At 33.9% G+C, this 12,670-nt stretch overlaps 1 protein-coding gene across 5 annotated transcripts in view; it reads right to left on the bottom strand.

The window, feature by feature from the left end:
- The window catches only part of SEPTIN10 (septin 10), a 65,264-nt gene that overhangs the window by 21,708 nt on the left and 30,886 nt on the right, over positions 1-12,670 (bottom strand). For all 5 annotated transcript variants that reach the window (XM_053200335.1, XM_015074775.3, XM_053200336.1 and 2 more), the window contains 5 exons: positions 11,416-11,536; positions 10,816-11,011; positions 6,073-6,259; positions 2,838-2,999; positions 1,154-1,250 (listed from right to left, as the gene is read on the bottom strand). In XM_053200335.1, coding sequence (XP_053056310.1) covers positions 1,154-1,250; positions 2,838-2,999; positions 6,073-6,259; positions 10,816-11,011; positions 11,416-11,536 — 763 coding nt within the window. The remainder of the gene's footprint in view (positions 1-1,153; positions 1,251-2,837; positions 3,000-6,072; positions 6,260-10,815; positions 11,012-11,415; positions 11,537-12,670) is intronic.

Genomic DNA, 12,670 nt, shown 5'->3' with positions numbered 1-12,670 from the left:
TTTAATTCCTGGCACACAGTTAGCATTTGTTGAATGAATGAATGTATAAAAACACATTTGAAATAACAGTAAAATGATCAGTTACCTACAACTATTTTATATAAATAACCAAGGAAGAAACTCTTGAATTATATACACTGAATTACAGGCATGTAAATTAACAGACTGGGAGATTGCTTTAAATTTAGTAGGCAATAGATAAACAGGAAACAAATACATTACGTTATGTTACCATATGCTCCAGTTATTTCACTAATATTTTGTTAGCAATTTACAAAACCATCCTCAGGACATTTCACAAAGTGCTTAAAAAGAGTCTGTAACATTATTTTACTAAAACTTCAAAGTACTCAAGATACCACCTATACATGCTATAATTATCAAATTCTTTTTATACAATGTCACATTTATGATGCTATGTTTGACATGATACAGAATTAATGAATAAATACACTGAGTCCTCCTTACATGGTCCTTCATCTGTTTACAGTGGCTCAAAGACTACAAATAAATGTGTTACTGAAATGAATAGTTTTAAGTACAATTACTATTTGTATATTTTTTTACACATTAAAAATGTTAAGTTTTGTCAATATTTTTATTAATTACAAATTTGTCAATTTAAAAAAGAAGCAGCACTGGGAAATCAGTACTAGTAGAGGTAATCCATTCCCCATTAATTAGCACCACAAGTAAATGAACCAGATAGTACTAATTACTTATTCATTATAATGCTAGATAAATCCTAAAGTTTCTTAATTGCCTGACTAGTTTGTTTTAGAAATAGTAATACTTTGATGAGTGAAAATATATAAATGTACAAGATGGTTTACTGTGCCTAGAATTACCTAGTAATTAGTTTATGTATCATGTTCAAACACTAGTGTTTACCCTCAAATTCTGTTCAAAGAACCTGACCAGTGCTTTCTACCATCTGAATGTCTTGGCACACCAGACATGAAATGTGTGTGGGATCATGCAGAAGATAGAGAAGCTCTGCCAGCCTCTACAGAGTTGGCTAAAATAAAACACATTCCACACTCCTGATAAACAAATCATAACCCAAAATAAATAATACCTCAGAATATACTGAATGCTACTTTCAGACTGTTAGGTGACATACATATTCCTAGTCATCATTCATCTCATTTACCTTGTACAACACCCCAAGGGTATTGGCGAGCTTTGACCATCTTATTTCCAACTTTTACCTCATCCATACTTCCTACAACAGCAAATGGCAAATGTCCCTGGAAAGGAACCATGATATCAATCATATCTCACATTACTGTGATAAATGCCTAACTAAAACAAGTTTTATAAAAATAACAGATTACAGAAAATTTACTAAATAATGAAGTTATTAAAATCAAATGACCTGCTATGCCTCCAATTTTAAAACTTGGCAGTGAATATGTGCCAATTGTTCTCTAAGAGTAAATTTTAGGCCCTATAAAGAAAATTATTTATTGAGCATCCCCCACATGCAAGGTATTATGTAATAGGAATACAAAAAAAATTCTAGTATTAGTATAATTTCCCTCAACATTATCTTGGTTCTAAAAAACAATGTTTAGGAAATTGCACAAGTACATATACTCACACACACAAAATACATAACTAAAACATATGTCTATATTTAGTGTGTGCACAGATATATGATAATATGAAGCAATATTTAAGTCCAAAACTAATGGTAAATGCAATAAATGCTACATAAACTTAGAAGAGTGAGGGATTATTGTAAGCAAGAAGATACAACCTAAACCAGAGATGGATCAAGGAGAGTAAGAACTAACTTTGGCAAGGGGAAGATTTTGAACAAAGACATAAATAGTTAGATTTAGGAAACAGTGAATAGACTGGTCTGTCTGAAACTGAGGAATACTATAGGAGAAAAGTCTAATATAAAATGTATTAAGTGTTTTGTTTAATATTTAATAACTGACAGTGTCTTAATTGGGCCTTTCTGGAAAATTATTCCAAGTGGGCACAAAAAATAAAATTGGATCGGAAGACAATATAACACATAGGTATTGAGATCACTTCATTTACATAGTCAGCTTTTTATATATTTAAAGTATCTGAATGAAAAAATCAGAAAAGGAAAAGGAGAAATAGCCTGCAGGGTTACTGAATGTCAATGTGTTAGGCAGTGAACAAGGACTGTCTCCTCACAACAACACATACAATAGGTATTAACCCAATTTTGTAGTAGGTAAGTTAATAGTCTCAGGGAGGTTAATAACTCCCAGAAGAACATATGGTTAAGTCTATATAACTCCAAAACCCATGACCCTTCAAAATATAACCAGATATTTAAGAAATTTAGTAGCTTGGAGAAAGTAACACAAAGAAATTAGCCATATTTGGTTATATTAAATTAAAAGTTATATGAATGTTTAATATGTACATGTAACACCATAAGGGAGAATGAGCTTAAATACCAGATTAGAAACATATCGTTAAAGGTTTTAAGATTCTAAAGCATTCCAAGGGAGAGTATAAAGACTTCACATGTTTTTAAAGACAGGATAGAAAGGCATCTTCCTAAGGCAATTAGGAAGTATAGTGCCACAAAAGGAGAACCCCAGCCTCACCAATGTATCATTCTATTTAGGTAAAAGTAGAAGAAAGAAAATATGCTCAAAAATATATTCTCTTTATATTTTTCCCAACTCTAGAAAATAAAACATTTTTCTATACTGAACATTTGAAAATTCACCTTGTGTGAAGTCTTTTGAGAAGACGCAAGTGGAAGTGTGTTAGTAGGAATGTCATTTATACATTACTCTTTTCACATGTAAAACAGAATTAACATTCAACTAGGAGCTTACATTCATTGAAGCATTGATTTTAGCAATAGTTTCATCATCTGCTGGGAATTGGTATATCTGGACACCATTGCTAACCAATTCACTCATGAGCTTGATCTTAAACTTCTGTAATTCAGCTTTAGAAATTGCATCTGCTTTGGCAATCACTGGTATAATGTTCACCTACCAACAATAAAGAAAAAACAAAATCTCACAATTGAGGATTTATTTTTTTAATTCTATGTTTTTTGCATTCAAAATCACTCAGTCTCGACAAACTTTTAACCTAAATCAGATGAACAAACTATAGTCCAGCTCATTGCCTGTTGATATAAATAAAGATTTACTGGAACACAGCCAGGCTCACTCATTTACATATTATCCATGACCACTTTCATGCTACAATAGCAGAAATGAGCAATTCACTCAGAGACCATATGGCCTGTAAAGCCTAAAATATTATTTACTACTTGGCCCTTCACAGAAAAAGTTTGCCAACTCCTAACCTAGAAAATCTCTGGCTGTCATTGTCACCATATTCCCCTATACAATCATCCCTACAGATGCTGGCCTTAATTAGTAACTCCTTTTAAAATGCAGAGTTCTTATAAGATTAATCTTACACCTGAATTTATGGTTATAAATTTTACGTTTTCTTTTCTTTTTCAACGTGTCTTATAATTCTATCACCTACAAAATGTAAGCAGGAAGCTGAGATCATCTGCTTAATTCACTAAGAATTTTTTATTTCTTAATAATCTAAGCACTAAATAATAAGAGTAATTGATCCCTTGGCAAAACTATGAAGCAGGTGAGTTTCTCCTTCTGCCCCTCATTTCAGCAGGTCCTCTCCCCAATCAATACATCCTATCTGAACCCTGTTGTTAGAGACTCCTACCTATGTTGAAGGAAGGAAATTTATGAATATTAACTGAAAGTGTTCATGACTCAAAGGAATAACACTCTTAGCATTAAAGCCCTATCACTGGCCAAAGAGGAAGAAATCTGGGGTTGTGAAGACTGACTAACTTTACAACATTAGTCCCACAAAAGACTAATGTCTCCACAAATCTAAGGGTTTGTAGGGTTTTTGTTTTTTGGTTATTTAGTTGGTTTTAGAGAAAAACTTCAGGCTAACTAATCATATGTATCAAGAGAGTGAGATATCAATGTAATTTTCAGAATGAAAAGTAAAAATCATAATTCGTACTCTATTCGTAAATTTCTTGCTCTTCTCCAATTTCACAGTGACTTACTATGTATGTTCAGATTTATTAGTCTTAATATGCTCCACAGAAGATAAAGATTTTTTCATCTACCCATGAAAACTTTCCAGCAATTATGGGCAAACAGCTTTCATGCTAAATTAATCAAAGTACATAAAAATTTGATCCAAGTTCTTGGTTTCAATATTGTATACTTAGATTGTCAATGAATTATGCCAAGTTAATAACTTATAATTGCTTCCACAGTAAATAGCAGAAGCATGCTCTAATGTAAGTGCCTAACGTTAAGCTTTTGATTGCCAAGATACTCATTTCAAAGACATCCATGTTGAATAAACATATTGCCAGGTGTATGACACAGCTACTAGCAAAACTGAATAAAGCACAAAGCCACCCCCACCCATGAAGCTCCCCTTTTAGAAAACCTGGGTGACTTACCCAGGTAACTGACCACTTGAGTGAGCCCACTTCTCCCTCCCCGTGCCCTAATTCCACTCTTATCCTTTAAATTTGCCAGGAGTGAACCCGCAAAACCCTAGACACCCGACCCTAAACCCTAATAAAAGCAGAGCCCAGGTTCACTGTCAACTTTATTGTGTGGCCCTCCTACATGTTGTGTACCCTCCAGGACCAGTGAGTAATAGATCTTGTTCTTCAAAGTTCCCTGATGGTATCTGGCTGAAGTGCATCCTGAAATCATAGTAAAAGAGCTATAAGGGCCGGCTCAGCCATGACACTGGTCCTGGGAAGGATATCTGTGGGGCATGCTATGAGTAATATAGTTGGGGGAGTACCTCAGACATTCCTAGCCATGAATATCACTCTAATTAGACTGGGAGGGTATATCACAGACTGAATGCTACACATCCATTTATTTGTATGTCGCTGGGAGGGAAAGAGATTTTACACTGTTTGCATAAGATAACTTTCCATGTCAAGCTTAGGAATAAAAGACAAAATATCAGTTTAATTAACCCTCACATCTGTCCCTTGAGGTAGGTATTTTTCTCCTTAAATTTTTATTTTAGAGGTGAGGAAACTGAGACTCAGGGGGCTAAAGAAACTTGCCAAAAACCACAAAGCTATTAAGGGACAGACCCAGTATTTAAAACCGGCCTCTACTGACACCAAATTCTATAATGTTTATACAGATTACATCATGTTGCTTCTGTCTAGCTAAGACAAACTGGCACATGCTTGATTTTATGAGTTTCCATATAATCAGACTCAACTATTAAAATACTGGGTAAATGGTTACAACATCTAATCAGATGAATAGACTATCATGTAAGCTTCATCAAATTTTTGCTAAATCCAGGGGACTGTGCAACTAGTCAAAAATCAATCAATCTATATACCATGACCTCACTGGCAGCTTTATGCTTTCCACACGGATTTCTACATAGAGAGTAGTACTGGACAGAATGCCCTTTTCCCTGAATCCTATTTCATAAAATCATTAGGCAGGATAATGAAAACTGCATTTCTCACACCATCAAAGGTTACAGGAAAACTCTGGAGTTTTTTTTAGAATAAGATAGTAGTCTTCAACCATCTTCTACGCAGATTAAAAAAAATGAATAAAAAAAAACCCCAAAGTGAGTTAATTTGTGGATATTATTTTTATAGCTCCCTGTATTTATATACCACTTCTTTGCTCAGATGTTCAAAACTAGCTTTTCTTGGTATGGTTCAAATTAAAACATAATTACTATAACACATGATGAAACATTAGATCTCAACCTTTGTCAATGAACTTCTTCTCAATAGCATCATTAAGTAAAATCAGTGTCAAATTCTGGCATGCAATTTAATCACTAAAAAAAGGACTAAAGTTTTATGTTAACATATTTTTCTTTGCAGTTCATCTTCCAAATTGAATTTCCCTGGAAAATAACCTAAGATTGAAATTTATCAAATGTTTTTAAAATGCACAGAATAAAAGTTAAGATATACATACATATCATAAAGATATTATAATAGTTCAAAATAAATATTAAAGCATAAGCTGATTCCTTTTCTAAGCCCACCTTGCTGTCAAGGGTCTTCATTGTTAAGAGATCCAGTGTCTTCAGAGAGTGACCTGTAGGTGAGATGAAGTAGAGGCACACATGGATGCGAGAATCGTGGTAATTAAAGAGAGAACGCTTGATCTTTAGCTCTTCTTGGAGATAGGCCTCAAACTGAGCATCTATGTAGTCAACTACTGGTTGGTAGCTGAAAAAATTAACATTTAAATATTTAATACAGCATATTCATGCTACCATAATAAGATATTTATGTAATTCTCAAGTGTAAGATGTGCATTTTCACCAATTAATAAACAGCTACTATCTATGCTAAACAGAGAACTTTAGTAATAAAACAAATTGTGCAGAACATGCATATAGAAAGGTAGTACTTTAAAACCATCAGTATACCCTGTGCTTTACAGAAATAGAATGAATATACAGACTCACTCTCACCTTCATTTGCACACTGCACGTCTGACAAGGATTCCCACACTTGCCAGACTGCTGAATGAGTACAGGCATCTAACTATAACCAAACTGGACATGACACATTATTTGACTGATAAAAGGTATGAGTACTAATACCTTAAAAGATATTTAAGTCAAATTCTATGATTTCTTCCTTCTTAAATAAGACCCATAAGGCATGAAGAATAGCAACATAATAAGGAGGAAATGCATATATAAAATGAACGTAACCAGTAATGCAGGCATAATTTTATTTTTAATTCTAAAAGCGCATCATACTCTATGCTGAGTCCTTGCCCAAATAAATTCTCCTCTAGCTATTTCATTCTATGCATCCTTCAAGATGCAAATCATATTACGTTGCATGTGCACCAGTATTCACATTAGTTTGTGACTGTTCCACTTCATTCTGATATGCTAAATCACTGTCTATTCAACTCAACTTTCTACTCTTAACCATTCTAGTTAAGTAAATCTGGGTTTCCAAGTGAAAATAACAGCAAATAGTTCCTCTGTCAAATTCTCTGGACACCTTATTAATTATCTTTGTAGCGCAAATGGAGTGGTACTTCATACAGCTGAGATACTCAACACATGTGCACAGAATTGAATTCTTCCATGAAGTTGCCTGACGTTTTTAGTCCTTTAGGATCATCACCTCTTTAAATCTCATAGAATACCTTGTTCTTCCCACACAGATGGTAAACAATGTGAGGACAGAGACAGTATCTTCTATGTTCTCCACAACACTTAGTACAATACTTTGAACATTATCAGAGAGACTATTAGAAACACCAGTATTAACTATCAGGAACACTACACTTGGAAAACTTGTCTAAATGTGACTCAACATGATTTCCTCCCGCAAATAATACTAAAAATTAATTTGTTAAATACATATTTAACATAAAAAAATCCAAAGCTTTTATTAATGACTTGAAGGAGATGAGTAATATGACCTATTTTATGCCCTAATAGCCATAAATGGTCCTCTACCTGACTGTGTTGCATTATGCTTGTCAAAATGTAAACCAAAACATTTTCTGCTAAATAGTCTACCATTAGGTGTTCTTCCATAGTAATTTGCTTTAGGTTTCCATTTCCAATACACTGCATACTCATTCTTCCAGTGAAACAAAAGACAATGGCTTAAAATACAAAAATAACCTCCTTAAAAACTTCCAAGTACTCATAAAATGGTAAGGAATTAACCAGGTCAAAATTGAAGAGAGTGGAACCTGAGAGAGGTGAGCAGAGGACTTAGAGGAGAGGTAGTAAATGGGCCAAGTCCAGACGATGCTTGTATATTATAAGTTTCACTGAAACACAGCCCTGTTCACTGGTATATGTAATGCCTATGGCTGCTTTTGTGTTACAGTGGCTGAGTTGAGTAGTTTGGACAGAGACCATATGTCCCACAAAGTCTGGAATATTGACTATCTGGCACTTTGCAGAAAAATTTTACTAACCCCTGCACTAAAAGCATCAGTGCTAGTTTTGTCCTGAGGTCACTTGTCAATCTAGTTCTTGAGCTTTAGTTCTGAAGGACTCACAGGACAAGAAAGAAGAAATCAAAGCCCAGGACCCACACAAAGTGGCAATCTATTAAGAGACTGCCTCCCCACATTGAGCTGAGATCCTGAGAGCCTACACCCTCAGGGTTAAGAATGAACTAGAAGTTAACCTACAATTTCTCCCCTCCCCCCAAGTTGTTGCAGGGAAGGTTGCCCTGGCAGTAAATGAAGTAGGGAAAATAAAAGGAAAGAAGAAAAAAAGTCTTTGAGAACTTGAGGCCACAGGGTCTGCCCTCACATATATCCACAGCCCAGGTTCACAGCCTCTTTGATGCTGAAAACCTCTAGCCATGAAACGGATTTAAGGATCCTCAGAGTATTAATGCCACAGGGGCATAACATAAGCAAATCTAAATCTGTTCAAAGGAAGGCATCTTCATCTTAGACCTCAAAGTATCTCTGCAAATAATTTTTCAAAGACCATGACACCTACAATAAAAAAATAACCAAGCATATGAGAAAAAAAACACAATGAATAAGACCCAAAGTAAAAAAACAAACATCAGTAAAATAATTTATAATCTTAAGTATGCAAAATGGTATTTAAGATTTCAAGGCTAATTTACCAATGAAAACTCAGTTACTAAAATTCACCTTGCTACAGATTAAACAAGAGAAAGTAAATTCTTTTCTACAGAATGAATAAATAAAATATCTGGTAATATTTATTCAGGAAGAAAAAAAGCCCTTACCAGTAATACAATGGAACTTCCTTACTACAACTAAAATGTTTAAAAAAGCAGGCAAGCATAATACGTGGTAAAAATCAAGCTTTCTCTTTGCATCAGGACAAGGCAAAGATACCCACTAATACTACTGGCTATCCAATATAATACTGTACACCCTACCCAGTGCAGTCAGGTTTTAAAAATGGAAGAAAGAAAAATAAAACTCTCTGCAGCCATGATGAAGTAACTGGGACTAGATTTACTCTCCCACCCTAAACAATTAGAAACTTGGATAAAACACACGAAAAAGGCTCTCAAGACATGGGACAACACATCGTATAAAACTGTGTTAATTGAGAAGGGAAATAAATGAGAAAAACTTTACAATTCCCTCAGCTTACTCCCTGGATATAAGTTTCCAGAGCACAGCACAAGAGAGCCAGAGCCTGGTGGACTCACCAAGTTGAGGAGACAGAAACAGGAGTTCAGGGAGGCCAAGGCAAATAAAATTTGTAGGCAAGAACACTAAATAGAAGACAGCTGCACCAACAAAAGTGCTAATGATCTGGACAGCAGTTCCCTCCAGTCTTTGGTGAAGCACTAATCTGCATATATGTCTGAGGAAAGAACCCAAGACTATAGATATATCCTATATTATAGTCCTGGTGGTGGTTATGAAACCATGTATGTGTAAAAATTAACTGAATTGTACACTTAAAAAAATCAGTGCATTTTATTTATGCTATATAAATTATACATCAATAAAATTTATTTTAAAAGGAACAAAAAAAACTGAAAAAAAAGATATATAAATGTCATTTGGAGATTACACATTACATACATAGAAAATCTACACAAATTTAGAGATGAATTGTTGGAATTAATCAGAGAATTTACAAATGTCCCTATATGCAAAATCAATTATATTTCTATACACCAAATAGAAAGTGAAGTATTTCTAAAAGATATCATCTATGAAAGCATCAAAATGCCAAATATCTAAGAATAAATTTGAATAAAGCTGTATAAGATGTCTACATAGAAAATTATAAAAAAATTATGAAGATTTAAAGCAACATGTCACAGGCCTTTGACTCTACCACTAATCTTCTTCCTCTAGAAAACCCACATAAATGTGCTGATAGGCTAACATAAGTCACATAAAGGGAGCCAATTATGCAAAATATTTCTCCTCTCAAGCAAACTTTAGGAAACTAAAAAATTACCTCTAATAATGAAAATATATGCATTTCAAAAAGGAAAGAGAACAAAAAGTTATTGCTTTACTCCAATCTATTTCCCTATTTCATACTTTAAATTTCATATAGATTCTATAATCATTCTTCATAGTATCATAGGAGAAATAATGCTATCCTATAAAATACAAGTAATAATTTATTTATATCAGACCTTTCCTGCAATGCTTAATAATGTACCTGGCTGATTTGGTTAGAATTTCACACACAAAAAATTCAAGCACCATGGATTGGGCCATTATATATCTGCCACTGTATGTCTTGTTATTTTACCCTCAACAAAATAATTTCCTGCCTGAAAATTAGTACAAATCACTTATTATATACCAAATTGGCATATGAATAATTAAAATAATTTTTGCTGAAATACACATTTCAATAATGTGATTCAAATTATTCTAAAAAAATTAAACTGGATAGAAAATGTCAATTTGTTAAGAACAAAATATAGCTGAATTATTAAAAAAATTAAAGTCTGGGAGGAAGGGTTTGAATTTCCATAGTAGAAAACCAAATCATGGCACAAGACAAATGTCTTTTTTTTTTTAATGTTTTTACTAATTTTTAAGAGAGAAAGATAGAGCGTGAGTGGGGGAATGGCACAGAGAGAGGGAGACACAGAATCTGAAGCAAGCTCCAGGCACTCAGCTGTCAGCACAGAGCCTGACACAGGGCTTTAACTTGCAAACTGTGAGATTATGACCTGAGCCGAAGTCAGATGCTTAACGCACGCACCTCAGACAATTGTCTTAAAATAAGAAAAAACTTATTTCATTACAAAAAGAAAACACATACCTTTCTTCTTTGTTTATTTGGTCACCAAATCCTACTGTATTCACAATGGTCAATTTCAATTGAACATTACTTTCATGGAGTTCATATGTCTGAGCTTTAAGTCTAACATGTGGGTAAAAATGTGAGGATTCATGGTCTTCAAAATTAGTATTAAACAGTGTGTCAATCAATGTTGATTTTCCAATTCCAGTTTCCCCTGAAAGAAACAAAGGTGTATCTTCACAGGTGCATTAAGACAAATGAGAAAAAAATAGAACTCCCAGAGTGGTTTCAAGGGATCCCAAATATTTCAAACATTTCAAAGGCTGAGTTGTCTGTGAAAGACATACATGTAAAGGCTGGTCCACTGAGTCATTAGCAGAACATAAAAGTAAGTATGTATGCTAAGTTACTCAGAACTCTGAAGAAAGCACTGAAATATTTAAAGAACAAAAAAAATTTAAAGCAGAAAAGCTAAGAAAAAACTAATAGAATTTAAATAACTGAAAAAATCTGCGATCATGATATCAAATTAATGACATGAGCATCATACTCTTTGCAAGAATGAAGAGAACACAAGGAATATAAAGGAATAATATAGAAGAAGAGTTTGGCCCTTACCCACACAGAGAATATTAAAACAGAAGCCTTGCTGAATGGATCTATTGACCAGCTGATCAGGCAAACTCTCAAAACCAACATGGCCAGACATAGTTAAAGAACGAATATTTTCTCTTTTTTGCTGAAAGAAAACAAAGACAATGGCAACAATTTAAAAAAAAACTTTTACTAAAATAGGATATAAACACATTTCAAATGATAAATATAATTTATCAAAGAAACTAAAGATTTTATGATCATTATACCTTCACCAAGATATAAATGTGTTAAGCAAATTTGTGAGAAATCTGTGTCCAGACCCTCAAAACACATCTGCATTTCTTATTTTCTTCATACAATGAGAGTCCAGCATTGTTTATCACAAATATTTGATTTCCAAAAAATAGGAAAATAATCATGTAAACTATGGCATATTCATTCATAAAATGGAATGTTTAAAGTGATTAAATACATTTATGATAAATATTTAGTAACTTAAATTTTAATTTAAATGTCACGTGAAAAAAGTACAATACAAAATTATACAGTTTTAGCTCCCAGCAATGAGACAGCAAACTTATGTCACACTAATGTTCCTACTAATTAACAATTATATGAGACTCTTGGGAACAGACCATGTAGGGTGAGATGTACATTTTCTAGGTCTTTCCGAGGGCACAACCTAGTCACTGCTACACAAAGAAGATAGACCTCAAGATGGAAGTAGTAGTCTTACTGGGTTGAGTAGTCAGTTGGAAACAAGAGCAGGTAGATCAGCTGAAAATTGAAGAAGAAAATTCCAGAAAGGAAGAAGATTTTGGACTAAAATCCAGAAATACACTCCTCTTAAAACTCTGGCTGACTGCTGAACTTGAGTATAAGGGGAGCACAAAGAGCCTAAAGTGGGGAGGGGGATGGAAATTGGAAGGAGCTATATAGAAATGCCATCCTGGGGAGCATAAATTTTAAGTCTATAAGTTAAAGGGGCTCAGTAAACACTTCAGGTTTTCTATTGAAAAACTATATGGACTACATTTTAGGAGTAAGGCTCACATCCCAGAAATCAGAAATGTTCCCTAATACACAGCTGAAATAGACCTGCCCTAAAAAAGCCTATAACCAAGGTTCAACATGAACAATGCAACAACCTAGCAATTTACTGCTTGCTAGAACAAAGGTCAACACTCTTCAGAAGAAGAAAACAAAATCCAACACCTCCACAATGTACTATCCACAGTATCTACCATATAATAAAAAATTACTAGAGGAAGAAATA

This window comes from Acinonyx jubatus, chromosome A3, assembly GCF_027475565.1.
Source record: "Acinonyx jubatus isolate Ajub_Pintada_27869175 chromosome A3, VMU_Ajub_asm_v1.0, whole genome shotgun sequence".
Classification (NCBI taxonomy): domain Eukaryota; kingdom Metazoa; phylum Chordata; class Mammalia; order Carnivora; family Felidae; genus Acinonyx; species Acinonyx jubatus.
Note: the sequence above shows the minus strand (reverse complement) of the source record. Positions and strands in the feature narration are given on the sequence as shown.